At 45.4% G+C, this 14,337-nt stretch overlaps 1 protein-coding gene across 2 annotated transcripts in view; it reads right to left on the minus strand.

Annotated features, from left to right (window-relative positions):
• The window catches only part of LOC144792820 (ceruloplasmin-like), a 477,616-nt gene that overhangs the window by 312,333 nt on the left and 150,946 nt on the right, over positions 1 to 14,337 (minus strand). For both annotated transcript variants that reach the window (XM_078668018.1, XM_078668019.1), the window contains exons 7-8: positions 13,032 to 13,171; positions 8,474 to 8,620 (exon numbers count right to left, since the gene is read on the minus strand). In XM_078668018.1, the coding sequence (XP_078524144.1) occupies positions 8,474 to 8,620; positions 13,032 to 13,171 (287 nt within the window). The remainder of the gene's footprint in view (positions 1 to 8,473; positions 8,621 to 13,031; positions 13,172 to 14,337) is intronic.

Genomic DNA, 14,337 nt, shown 5'->3' on the forward strand with positions numbered 1-14,337 from the left:
CTTTTATGGGATGGCGGCTCTCCCCGCATTGCTCTCATCTCTCTCACGCAAGGGTGGTATGATGGAGGTATCGCCCTCCCCAATATCCGTCTCTACTACTGGGCAACCCAATTGGTCGCCACCAACTCGTGGATCTATGGCACACCCACAAACCCTGCCTATCACTTAGAAAAATATCAGACAGGCCGTGGCGGCTACCTTGAAGCTCTTTACGGCAAACGCTCCGGTACCCGATATATTGGCCCGGTGTCCCACACATTATCGATATGGCACCGTGCGAACAAACAACTCGATGGGCCAACACTCTCACACTGTCCACTCCGCTCTGGACCTCATACAAGTTAGGCACCCTATGCCACTACACAGGCTTTGATAAATGGGACACATTAGGCATATCCACTATTGGAGACTTGCTCCACAAGGGCACACTACTGACGTTCAAAGAGCTGCAAGACACATACGACCTGGCACAATCTGAGGCTTTCCGATACCTCCAAATTAAACACGCCATACTCACCAACATCCCCGATCTTGCCTCTCTTCCACACTCCTCACCCCTCGAGGACAGACTCCTCTCAGAACCCCTTCAGGCCAAAGCGATATCTTACACATACTGTAAACTGTGCAACAATATGCCAAACACTTTTCACCTCCTGAAAGATAAATGGCAGACTGACATTGGTATCCTAGATGATGTGGACTGGCAGTCAGCATTGATGTCCCCACGCGAGTCAGCCATCAACCATAGATTCAGATTAATACAGCTAAAAATATTACACAGAACATACATGTCTGGTCCCCTCCTAGCCAGACTAGGCCGACGCCCATCTGACCTCTGCCTCCGAAATTGTGGCCTGCCAGGTACCTTCTATCATAGAATTCTGCAATGGATCGCACTCCGCCAGCCCCTCCTCCGGGTCGCCCCCAAGCACTCTGGCATTTGAAGTGCGTGTAGTTCGAAGAATAGAAGTCAAGTTCATAAGTGGTTCACCAAAGTTGGTGCGAGTAGGTACTCGTTGTTCCCAAAATGAGGGAAGTTATCCCGAAACCCGAGCCATGTCTCGGGCGATACCCAAAAACCCGGGACATGTATCGGGTCTAGAGATTCATCAGTCCAACAAGTACCGACTTGCACCCTCCTGGGTGATCTACTATTGAACTACAAGTACCAGAATCCCGAGGGGCGATCCGGAGGAGGGGCTAGCGGTGTGCGCTCCATTGCGGTGGTTTTTACTAATTGGCTCCCTTGAGCTTTGAGCCGACGGGCTCCTGGATGCTGCCCTGCGTGCCGGTTCGGGCATCGAGGCCATTGACGGTTGTTTGGCGGCCTTCTCCTCCACCCCTAACCATTTCTCTACTGATGAGGGAAGTTATCCCGAAACCCGAGCCATGTCTCGGGCGATACCCAAAAACCCGGGACATGTATCGGGTCTAGAGATTCATCAGTCCAACAAGTACCGACTTGCACCCTCCTGGGTGATCTACTATTGAACTACAAGTACCAGAATCCCGAGGGGCGATCCGGAGGAGGGGCTAGCGGTGTGCGCTCCATTGCGGTGGTTTCTACTAATTGGCTCCCTTGAGCTTTGAGCCGACGGGCTCCTGGATGCTGCCCTGCGTGCCGGTTCGGGCATCGAGGCCATTGACGGTTGTTTGGCGGCCTTCTCCTCCACCCCTAACCATTTCTCTACTGATGAGGGAAGTTATCCCGAAACCCGAGCCATGTCTCGGGCGATACCCAAAAACCCGGGACATGTATCGGGTCTAGAGATTCATCAGTCCAACAAGTACCGACTTGCACCCTCCTGGGTGATCTACTATTGAACTACAAGTACCAGAATCCCGAGGGGCGATCCGGAGGAGGGGCTAGCGGTGTGCGCTCCATTGCGGTGGTTTCTACTAATTGGCTCCCTTGAGCTTTGAGCCGACGGGCTCCTGGATGCTGCCCTGCGTGCCGGTTCGGGCATCGAGGCCATTGACGGTTGTTTGGCGGCCTTCTCCTCCACCCCTAACCATTTCTCTACTGATGAGGGAAGTTATCCCGAAACCCGAGCCATGTCTCGGGCGATACCCAAAAACCCGGGACATGTATCGGGTCTAGAGATTCATCAGTCCAACAAGTACCGACTTGCACCCTCCTGGGTGATCTACTATTGAACTACAAGTACCAGAATCCCGAGGGGCGATCCGGAGGAGGGGCTAGCGGTGTGCGCTCCATTGCGGTGGTTTCTACTAATTGGCTCCCTTGAGCTTTGAGCCGACGGGCTCCTGGATGCTGCCCTGCGTGCCGGTTCGGGCATCGAGGCCATTGACGGTTGTTTGGCGGCCTTCTCCTCCACCCCTAACCATTTCTCTACTGATGAGGGAAGTTATCCCGAAACCCGAGCCATGTCTCGGGCGATACCCAAAAACCCGGGACATGTATCGGGTCTAGAGATTCATCAGTCCAACAAGTACCGACTTGCACCCTCCTTGGTGATCTACTATTGAACTACAAGTACCAGAATCCCGAGGGGCGATCCGGAGGAGGGGCTAGCGGTGTGCGCTCCATTGCGGTGGTTTCTACTAATTGGCTCCCTTGAGCTTTGAGCCGACGGGCTCCTGGATGCTGCCCTGCGTGCCGGTTCGGGCATCGAGGCCATTGACGGTTGTTTGGCGGCCTTCTCCTCCACCCCTAACCATTTCTCTACTGATGAGGGAAGTTATCCCGAAACCCGAGCCATGTCTCGGGCGATACCCAAAAACCCGGGACATGTATCGGGTCTAGAGATTCATCAGTCCAACAAGTACCGACTTGCACCCTCCTGGGTGATCTACTATTGAACTACAAGTACCAGAATCCCGAGGGGCGATCCGGAGGAGGGGCTAGCGGTGTGCGCTCCATTGCGGTGGTTTCTACTAATTGGCTCCCTTGAGCTTTGAGCCGACGGGCTCCTGGATGCTGCCCTGCGTGCCGGTTCGGGCATCGAGGCCATTGACGGTTGTTTGGCGGCCTTCTCCTCCACCCCTAACCATTTCTCTACTGATGAGGGAAGTTATCCCGAAACCCGAGCCATGTCTCGGGCGATACCCAAAAACCCGGGACATGTATCGGGTCTAGAGATTCATCAGTCCAACAAGTACCGACTTGCACCCTCCTGGGTGATCTACTATTGAACTACAAGTACCAGAATCCCGAGGGGCGATCCGGAGGAGGAGCTAGCGGTGTGCGCTCCATTGCGGTGGTTTCTACTAATTGGCTCCCTTGAGCTTTGAGCCGACGGGCTCCTGGATGCTGCCCTGCGTGCCGGTTCGGGCATCGAGGCCATTGACGGTTGTTTGGCGGCCTTCTCCTCCACCCCTAACCATTTCTCTACTGATGAGGGAAGTTATCCCGAAACCCGAGCCATGTCTCGGGCGATACCCAAAAACCCGGGACATGTATCGGGTCTAGAGATTCATCAGTCCAACAAGTACCGACTTGCACCCTCCTGGGTGATCTACTATTGAACTACAAGTACCAGAATCCCGAGGGGCGATCCGGAGGAGGGGCTAGCGGTGTGCGCTCCATTGCGGTGGTTTCTACTAATTGGCTCCCTTGAGCTTTGAGCCGACGGGCTCCTGGATGCTGCCCTGCGTGCCGGTTCGGGCATCGAGGCCATTGATGGTTGTTTGGCGGCCTTCTCCTCCACCCCTAACCATTTCTCTACTGATGAGGGAAGTTATCCCGAAACCCGAGCCATGTCTCGGGCGATACCCAAAAACCCGGGACATGTATCGGGTCTAGAGATTCATCAGTCCAACAAGTACCGACTTGCACCCTCCTGGGTGATCTACTATTGAACTACAAGTACCAGAATCCCGAGGGGCGATCCGGAGGAGGGGCTAGCGGTGTGCGCTCCATTGCGGTGGTTTCTACTAATTGGCTCCCTTGAGCTTTGAGCCGACGGGCTCCTGGATGCTGCCCTGCGTGCCGGTTCGGGCATCGAGGCCATTGACGGTTGTTTGGCGGCCTTCTCCTCCACCCCTAACCATTTCTCTACTGATGAGGGAAGTTATCCCGAAACCCGAGCCATGTCTCGGGCGATACCCAAAAACCCGGGACATGTATCGGGTCTAGAGATTCATCAGTCCAACAAGTACCGACTTGCACCCTCCTGGGTGATCTACTATTGAACTACAAGTACCAGAATCCCGAGGGGCGATCCGGAGGAGGGGCTAGCGGTGTGCGCTCCATTGCGGTGGTTTCTACTAATTGGCTCCCTTGAGCTTTGAGCCGACGGGCTCCTGGATGCTGCCCTGCGTGCCGGTTCGGGCATCGAGGCCATTGACGGTTGTTTGGCGGCCTTCTCCTCCACCCCTAACCATTTCTCTACTGATGAGGGAAGTTATCCCGAAACCCGAGCCATGTCTCGGGCGATACCCAAAAACCCGGGACATATATCGGGTCTAGAGATTCATCAGTCCAACAAGTACCGACTTGCACCCTCCTGGGTGATCTACTATTGAACTACAAGTACCAGAATCCCGAGGGGCGATCCGGAGGAGGGGCTAGCGGTGTGCGCTCCATTGCGGTGGTTTCTACCTTCTATCATATACTGTGGGAATTCACTGCGGTCCAAGACCTTTGGAATCGCGCCGTCCAGAAAATGATCGATGCTCTGGGGAAACCGGTCCCTTTGACCCCCAAATGTGCTCTCCCTAATATATGGGACCCTACAGATTTAACTATACTAGAACAGAGATGGGCGGCCCTAAGCTTCCTCCTATTGAAGCGTGAAATAGCCATGCAATGGGGCTCACCACACAAACCGCTCCTGATCAGATGGGTGGCTGCAATGGACATGTGCATGCTGTCTGAAAAATCGGTTTACAAGACTAGGGGCTGCCCCGGAGTCTGGGACAGGAAATGGGGTAGTTGGAATGCCTATAGGGGTGAATTGGGTACTTCCCCCATCAGCAGATATGGAAATGACCAGGCCTACCGTCCCTCAGTGATTGTGACTATGGTTGCTGCTGTGCTGTATGTGCTCTATGACGAGATTATTGACTGTGATTGTTTAGATAAATATTTTCTCTACTTTGAACAACAACGTTTGGTTTAAAAAAAAGAAAAACCATAGACCTATAAACTATCCGAAATACGAACTTGACTGCTTGCGCATACCTAGCTTTACCACGCCGCCGGACCTCCGGGATGTCGGCTGAAGGGCTGTGTTACTTTGACAATGATACTAGATAACTGTACACAACGCAGCCGGCCCTTGGGGTAGGCTCTATGCTGTGTCAACTCATGATTTCGCAATAAAGGTCTCGGAAAAAAAAAAGAAAAAAAAATTGCACACACATGCTACAAATGCAAGTGTGAGAAGGTTAAATGTGCTACTTAAGTGGGTGGCACACTAAGTGCTGCAGGCCCACTAATAGCATTTCATTATAGGCCCTGGGTACCTGTAGTACAATTTTACTAGGGACTTATAAGTAAATTAAATGTGCCAATTGGATGCAAGCCTATTTTGGTTTGTTTAAAAGAGCGAGAACAATCACTTTAACACTGATTAGCAGTCCTAAAAGCCAACAAAAAGGGGTTTAATAAACAGAAGGGTGAAGGCAAAAAGTTGGGGAATGAACCTGGGGAGAGGGCCAAGTCCAACAAGAGTTAAGTACCACATATAGGGAAATTAATAAAGATATAGTTTATATATAGTTCCAGAAAACGGTCCCTGATGGCTTCAAAGAGAAGTGTATGTCTCTTCTACATGCTATTGCATGAACAAGTCTAGAATTTCTAAAATTAATTTTTCAACAACTGGTTTTATACAATAATTATTTTAGCCTATATTAAAATCAATAAGATCTTTGACTAAAATTTGCAGATACAAAACCAAGGCAATTCTTTCAATAACTTTCATCTCAAATGATACTTTAGCAAATTTAAAACGCATGTAATAAAATGGGGTGTTTGGTGCTTTTCGTCTTTAAAGTTTAAGCTGAATACTTATGCAGAAGATTTGCTTTTACTGTACAATATTGTTTGCTAAATCATAGCTAATGGCTGATCAATAACATGATAAATGTTCATGATAGACGTATTCTTCGAGCTTTTTCTTAAAAAAAAGTTCCAGCTCATTTGTCAAAGTATTGTGAAAGCCGGCCATGAGAAAGTGGCTGATGACTTGCATAAAACACCTCTAGTGTTTTTTTATTCTGGACAAATGTTTTTTTATTTCTACTATGAGTGAATCTCAATTAAGCGAGTCTCACTCGCTGTAAGATTCCCTTAAAACTTTACTGAGTGATAACCACCAGTGCTCAACTTTGAAAATAAGACCATCTGCTGCGCAGTTGGGGGAAGAGGCTGTGTGCCGGGTAATCTGAAATTCACCCTAATTAAGGTCTCAAAAATTGGTTGGGAATGAATTGCTATAATAGATGTTATGAGCTTAGTTTTGCATCTTGATGGTTAGCCCAGAGAGCAGGTTATTTGTCTATTTCTTCATCTCTGTGGAGGAGCAATGCCATTTACATCAGAACTCAGTCCTCTACTAGAGAATGTTCAATGTGCTACACTGTTTGGTTGCTATTTATTGGATAAAAGATGCTATAGCCTATAGGTGGACCCTGAGAAGGGACCCATTTGTCTGCCTACTTAGTGATACAATCTGATCGGTAAATATCTTAAACAGAGCAAAAGCCTAGAAGTTTCAGCTCTGAGCATTCGTTTTCAATGAATACATTTTTCATCATTTTCATTCGAATGCTCATTTTTAATTTTATCTATTTAAGGCCATATGTGCACTATTTGGTGTGCACTATTTGTTTTGAAACCCCGGGTTGCTTGACACGTCCTATATCGAGCTCTTACAATATTATAATTAATGTATTTTTGCCAATGTGGTTGAGTTACTTATCTTGCACTGCTAGTTGCAATCCTTACACATTGTTTCACAATCAATCAATCATGAAATTTGTAGAGCGCGCTACTCACCCGCTAGGGTCTCAAGGCGCTGGGGGGGAGGGGGAGTCGCTACTGCTCGAACAGCCAGGTCTTGAGTTGTTTCCTGAAGGAGAGATGATCCTGGGTCAGCCGTAGGTGGGTGGGGAGGGAGTTCCATGTCTTGGCCGCCAGGTAGGAGAAGGATCTTCCTCCGACGGTGGATCCGCGAATACGAGGGACGGTGGCGAGGGCGAGTCTGGCGGAACGGAGCTGGCGAGTGGGTGTGTAGAATGCAAGGCGGCTGTTGAGGTACTTGGGGCCCATGTCGTGGAGAGCCTTGTGTGCGTGGGTGAGGAGTCTGAACATGATCCTCTTGTTGACGGGGAGCCAGTGCAGGTCTCTCAGATGGGCAGAGATGTGGCTGTGAAGAGGGATGTCCAGGATGAGTCGTGCAGAAGCGTTCTGTATGCGCTGGAGTCTTTTCTGGAGTTTGGCTGTGGTTCCGGCGTATAGGGTGTTCCCGTAGTCCAGTCGGCTGGGGATGAGGGCCTGGGTGACCGTCTTCCTGGTTTCGGTGGGGATCCACCGGAAGATCGTTTGGAGCATGCGCAGGGTGTTAAAGCAGGACGACGAGACGGCGTTGACTTGCTTGGACATCGTGAGGGAGGAGTCCAGGATGAAGCCCAGGTTGCGAGCATGGTCCGTTGGCTTGGGGCGGTGCCCAGGGCAGGGGGCACCTGGAGTCGTCCCAGGCAGTGGGAGAAGGTCCCAGGATGAGGACTTCCGTCTTGTCTGAGTTCAGTCTCAGACGGCTGAGCTTCATCCATTCCGCGACGTCCTTCATTCCTTCCTGGAGGTTGGCTCTGGCGGTGGCGGGGTTGTTGGTGAGGGAGAGGATCAGCTGAGTGTCGTCGGCGTAGGAGATGATGTTTAGGTTGTGTTGGCGTGCGATGGCTACGAGGGGGCTCATGTAGACCTTGAAGAGGGTGGGGCTGAGCGAGGATCCTTGCGGAACGCCGCAGATGACTTCGGTGGCCGCGGAACGGAACGGGGGGAGGCGGACTCTCTGGGTTCTTCCGGCGAGGAACGAGATGATCCACTCCAGGGCCTTCCCTTGGATTCCGGTGTTGCTGCGGCGCTGTATTAGTGTGCGGTGGCATACGGTGTCGAAGGCTGCTGAGAGGTCCAGGAGGATGAGTGCCGCTGTTTCTCTGTTGTCGAGCAGGGACCTGATGTCGTCAGTAGCTGCGATGAGGGCCGTCGCGGTGCTGTGGTTTGCTCGGAACCCGGACTGCGAGGGGTCGAGGGATCCGTTTGTCTCGAGGAAGGCGACATTCAGCCGACATTGTGTAAGCAAATAATGTATTTGAAATAATTTCATAGATTCACTTGTGTGTTGTTGTTCTTCAATTGGGTCAACACAAGGTTTTTAAAGAGCAATTCTCAGGAGAATGAATAGCTGCAATTGTTCACCAAGAGTGTTCACTTAAGTAATTGTGTAGCATCACCAAGTACAGAAGTGCCACTTACCAATAAAAAGCCTGCAAATGTACTCACCTTGTGGTTTCATATTAGTGTTGTAGAGAGCACCTTCATTGTTCTTGTTGTAGCTTACACCATGAGCGTGGATACTGAATGGATGCTCAGCCTTATTCATGAAAGTCACAATGAGGACATCTCCCACTTCTCCTCTGATCACTGGACCTAGTTTATATTAAACAGAAAATTTGTTGTATTCATTAATTGAAGAACTTTGAAGAAAATCACTCCATGCAATCCATGCATTGCGGCGGCACAACCAAACACACACTTACATGCCAACACACTGCATAAGCAGACACAACACTTCAAATTGGTGTTAAAAGATAGTGTAGCTTGAGTGCTATCATCCACTTGTTTTATTACTTCAGAATTTGATTTTCTGTGCACTCTGCAAAGTAGATTTAATTGTCTTTGGGGACGGAGAGAAGAGTCATAGTGAAAGCCTCTAATGTCGGCAAAATAACTCGGTCAACCCAAGGACTTCACTAAAGAGTGTCCATTTTAGAAAATTTGAATTTAAATTTGAGTTGATCACTGTTTTTATATTTTTGAATGATGTTTCTTAATCACCTTGTCCTGTACTCTAATAAGTAGGTACATTTGACGAGGCAGTGTTTCTTATACCACAAGTCCCTTTATCACTTTTTCAGAAAGAGGAGTCACCCGCTTACAGTAAAGAGCTAGTTATACACGAGAAATTAAATATGCCTATAAGTGGAAAGTGGTATATTGTTGTATGCTTTCTGTTTCTGAATTCATCTCATGATGTATGTTTCCTCGCGAAATCAAAATGATTCCCATACTTTACATTTCCTTACTTGTTCTATTGATGTCATGGTGATACCTAAAACTGAATGGAGACACTGATACAATACTTTTGAATTTTGCTTCTGCCAATCTGATAACTGATTCTACAAATGTAACTGATTTTGATACTTTTCAGTGCAGTAGTTCTCAATATAGCATGATTTTTAGACCTGCATCCAGTAACTCTGAAATAACGCCTCTGAAATAACGCCTCTGAAGATAACTAGGAGATGCTCACTAGCCCCCCCATTAAACCTTTGTTCCTTAATTGTTCCCCTTTTTGAATTGGAACCTTTGGGACCTAGGTCCAGTCTCAAAGTAAGTGTAATTCTGTATCACTCTTGGAATAAAAAAAAATCTCCTTTTACTCTGAAATTCAGTGGTATCTTGTTTCTTTCTAGTTGTCTTTCAGGCTCTATTATTTATTTGTTCTGATGATGGCACTTATATCTACACAAGTTGAAATGCTGTTGACATTTTCCCATATATACAATAAATGACCTATTATTGATCTGTTTGTTACTAGAAACGAAGGCCCAGATGTACGACCATTTTTAGCTGTCGCAAACGGAAAATCAGGCCGTTTGCAACCGCTAAAAAGGGTTGTAGTATGTACAAACGCTATTTTGCGAGTCTGTAATCTATTACCGACTGGCAATATAGGGTTTGCTAGTTGCTATTGGGAACGGGCGTCCCTTCCTAATAGCAAGTTGCACTGATTAGAACCATTATTTTGCGACCGCAAATGCAGTTGCAAAACAATCTCAGTTTCCCCCAAATTCACGTAGATGGTAAATTAGTCGCAAAAGGGAAAGGTTCCCCAGGGGACCCTTTCCCTTTGTGAATGTGTGCAAAAGTATTTTTTAAGAGCAGACAGTGGTCATTGGGACCACTGCTTGCCCTTAAAAAGGGTAGAGAAAATTTTTCATTTTTTTCTTTTAAACACATCCTTTTTTCCTAAGGAAAATGGGCTGCATTTGAGAAAAGAAAGTTGCTTTATTTGAAAAGTAAACACAGACATGGTTGTCAGCTGTCCCCAACAAGTTACCATCCCTGTGATCTTGCCCATTCCCAATGGGTGGTAAATTGCGACCTGCCTCGTGAATATTGATGAGGCAGGGCATTTGGGACCCCACTTCGAATCGCTAAATGTGTCTAAGACATATTAGTACATTCCGTTTTGTGAGTCAATAAAAAAAATCGCGATTTGCGACCCGCAGAATGTAATTGTCGTACCTTTGGCCTCAAACTTCTTTCTGCACAACAAGACTGATATTGAGGGTCATATGTATCCTTTGCTTTTATTGACCCTCCCCCCCACCAATTTATGTGGAACACTTTGCACACTAAGCCCTACTCGCCCCCTTCAAAATTCACTGTTTTATGATTGATGTAATATATTGAATACATTTATTTACAAGTAAAATATTGTCAGCAGAGTATGTACTTCCACAAAATGAGTTTTTGCTTTTATTGTATAATTTTTATTTTCCTCTTTCTTGTTATTTGTCAGCATATGTTTCATTAATTGAACACACGATTATCTATACAATAACATCATAATTGTGTCACATGAATTACTGTTTCCTGTTAGTTGACTATCCAGAATTCCTCTACAATTTTCCTGGGCGCAGCCTTGTTTTTTTAACAAGCTCATATATTTTAAGATAGGCACAACAGGCTCTTGTCTCAAGATTTTCTTTTCTTCTTTTAGTTTCCCTAGAGTCAAGCTCAAATTTCTGCCATTAGTAATAATCTAATTGACTCTTAAGGTATTCTACTGCTCTTGTTGTTGGCAATTGTACTGTAGTAGCGTTCAGAAAGGATAGCTAAGGCTCCTGTTAATTGCTTTCTTCTGTTACTTATTTTCTCCTCATTTTGAAGGTTAGAACTATATTTTAGGGAAATGGTCAGGCTTGCTGAGTTTTCCTCACCATTCACAGCTAAACTTGAGTCATCGTGTTATGCCTCTTTCGTCCTCTCCTGCAGATTACCCAGGCCCAGATGTTGTATGTTCATTCTTTGATTAAAACACCAGTGGAATATCATCAACTATTGATGAGATCAAAATCAAGCCACCTGGCCAAGTTAGTAATTGTTATATACTGTTTTTTTTCTAAAAATGATCGAAACTGCAGGAGACTCTAACATCTTTAGTGCCATTAGTACATTTGAGGTGCAAAAGGTCCTGGAGCCAATATTCTCAAAGATTTTCCTGTGAGATCTCCAGCTACCTCACGTTTAGCTATTTCAATCAGTTTAACTTGCAAAATGCCTTATCCATGGAAGCTGTTCAGGAACATGTATGTAAGACAATGCTATTGAAAAGAAGACTTGAATTGTGTTAAGAGTGCTCATTAGATCACTACATGGACACTTTTCTTTGTCCCTCATTTGCTTCTAATAAGAAATTGTGGGCCTGTGGTAGAATGAGCAGCCAATGATCCAGATGCCCTTTTGCCCTAGTCCTCATAAAGAAAAGTATTGATTAAGAGACGGACAGAGAAGTTGATATCATTTACAGTCCACAGTCTGTCCCTATAAGTTTGTATATCACCAGAGCAACTTGGGGTGGGCCAGAGAAGGAATTCAAGCACTAGCTGGACTCCTAGCAGCCGCCAAGGAACATTTTGTTTCACTGTCAATTGATCCAAACTTGCAAGGCTGATTATAAAATGAGCAAGGCTTTTTACTATTTTAGAGCTATGGAATCATATACCTGAAGCAAATGTAAATATTTGAACACTCAGTCCTTGAGGGAGCATGCCACATGTCACTAATATGTACTCTGATAGGAACCGCTGTTGAAGACACCTAAGATGTTCTTATTAATGTGCTGTGTGGGTTACAATCTTAACCCTGACACTAACGGTTAACTTGGTTTGCCTTCCACCAAAGGAACTGGGGATTCCGCACCTACCAATGTCTTAGGACAGCTAGAATCACTTATGGATATTTAGCTTGATCATCAACTGGTCATAACTTTTCATTTCAATTCTCGGTCCAACATTGATGTTAGAACACAAGTTTGTACAAACGTTCCCTATGGACAGATTTGACAGTTTAATATCGTAGGCTATAGTGGGAGCACCCACCAGTCTCATGTTTTTAAATTTCACTCCAAGCTGACTGTTCTTTGGAAAAAGAAATATAGGCTCTTCTGGAAAAATATAGAGGTCTCCTAGATGTTCAGGGGACATTGTTTTACTTTCAAAAGGGTTCTGCAGGGGAAACAGCGTTTACAACGCTGTCTCCACAACGCGGTACCATTGCACCACAGTTGTTACAATGACCGCGTTGTTACCACGCATGCAATTACATCACAAATTATTACTACGACTTGCTTTAGGGGGTGCACTGGTGTTGGATTTAGAATCCAACACCTTCCCTGCAGTTGCACAAACTGGAGTAGGAATAGTAAATAATACTATTCCGAAGTCCAGCACACCCCCACAGCAAGTCATAGTAATGACTTGTGATGAAATTGTATGCGTGGTAACAACGCAGTTGTTATTATGGCATGCGATGTATTTGAATGCGTAATAACAGTATATATTCATTTTGCAGGGTTATCCTCCCAAGTCCATTTTTGTTTGCTACTACATTGGGCTGCACCATTTGAGAAATAGCATGCCATTTATTCACTCTTCATGGAATACCTAAGTCTCAAGGAAATACAAGGACCTAATTTATATATTCAAATGGAATTTAGAACACATTTTGCATATTCACCCATATAATGAAACATTATATTCAACACTTTTACCTGCACTCCCAAGATGCTCTTCTTTAGGGGGTCTTTCTTTGCGTTTTGTGAAAGTACCATCGGTGTACTCAACGTAAAGAGCCTTTTTATAGGATCCACCAATTCTGTTTTCATCTCTTTCAAAATATTTTGCTGAATCACTGTAAACAGTATTTTATAATAAGTTAATATCATTAAAGAACAACACAAAATGGAAAAAACAACATACATAAAAATGACTTCAGAGATGGCTTGCAAGTTGTGGGAATAGAGCAATACCATTGACATGAACCTGCTTCAGAGGACCTTGTCAGATGAATATTATGTTGTAGAGTTTGATGTTTTTGGAATTTTAAATGTCAATATGGTAAAATGTTTTCGGCCATATTCTCAGATAAGTACAACTTCATAAATTAATTATTAATGTAAAATGTAATGTGTGCAAATTGATGGTTAGGTATAATGTAATATGCGCAAAGTGATGGTTAGGTGTATAAATGGAGGAAACATGCTGCATGTGTGCAAATGGAGGTGCACAAACTAATTTTTGCACAGGCACAAGTTGCTCATATTACAGCCCCTGTTATGTACAATAAATTTATTCTATTGACAGCATTTGACACAGAGGTTCTTTCAGAATCAAATAAGACATTTAGAAGAGGCATTCAAAATGAAACCCCCAAAAAATACTCTTGGGTTAGCACTACTACTGAACCAGGGATAAGATACAACAGTGACTAAAATTATAATGGATTACATTTCTTTAGAACAATTTGCTTCTTTATTTTCAGCAGTGTGTCAGAGAAGTCTGGGAAAAACATTGTAAGAAAATGTATGCAAATATCTTTTTTAGCGTAATATTTAACTAAACCCTAGCAAGCATTTTCCCAACCTTCCCAACCACACATTTTCCACAGGCATAATTTGACAATTTAAAGGCATAATTTAACAATCTATCAAACCCTCTGTTCTCATTTGCATCACAACTTCAAGGATAATGATAGACTTAAAAATGAAGGTGAGGTGAAAAGGTCAAGAGCATCTCTCCAGCAAAATGTATAAGAGAAGGAAAAACCCTTTCTGGGCCAAGGTCCAGTTAGTTCAATCATCTTCTCATACCAAGCAAGAAGCAATGCGCCGGTTGATGTGTCACTACACTGGGAAACAATGTCAAGCGATGGAACTGGGAATATTTTTTATCTAACATTGATTAGGTGGTACCAATGGTTTTGCAAATATCCCTCAATGCCTCATATAGTCAATCTAGAGGGGGCGACGATGAGCAACAAGCCCATAGATAATAGCCTCAAGCCTGGATAATTGTATG

This window comes from Lissotriton helveticus, chromosome 11 (genome assembly GCF_964261635.1).
Source record: "Lissotriton helveticus chromosome 11, aLisHel1.1, whole genome shotgun sequence".
NCBI classification, from domain to species: domain Eukaryota; kingdom Metazoa; phylum Chordata; class Amphibia; order Caudata; family Salamandridae; genus Lissotriton; species Lissotriton helveticus.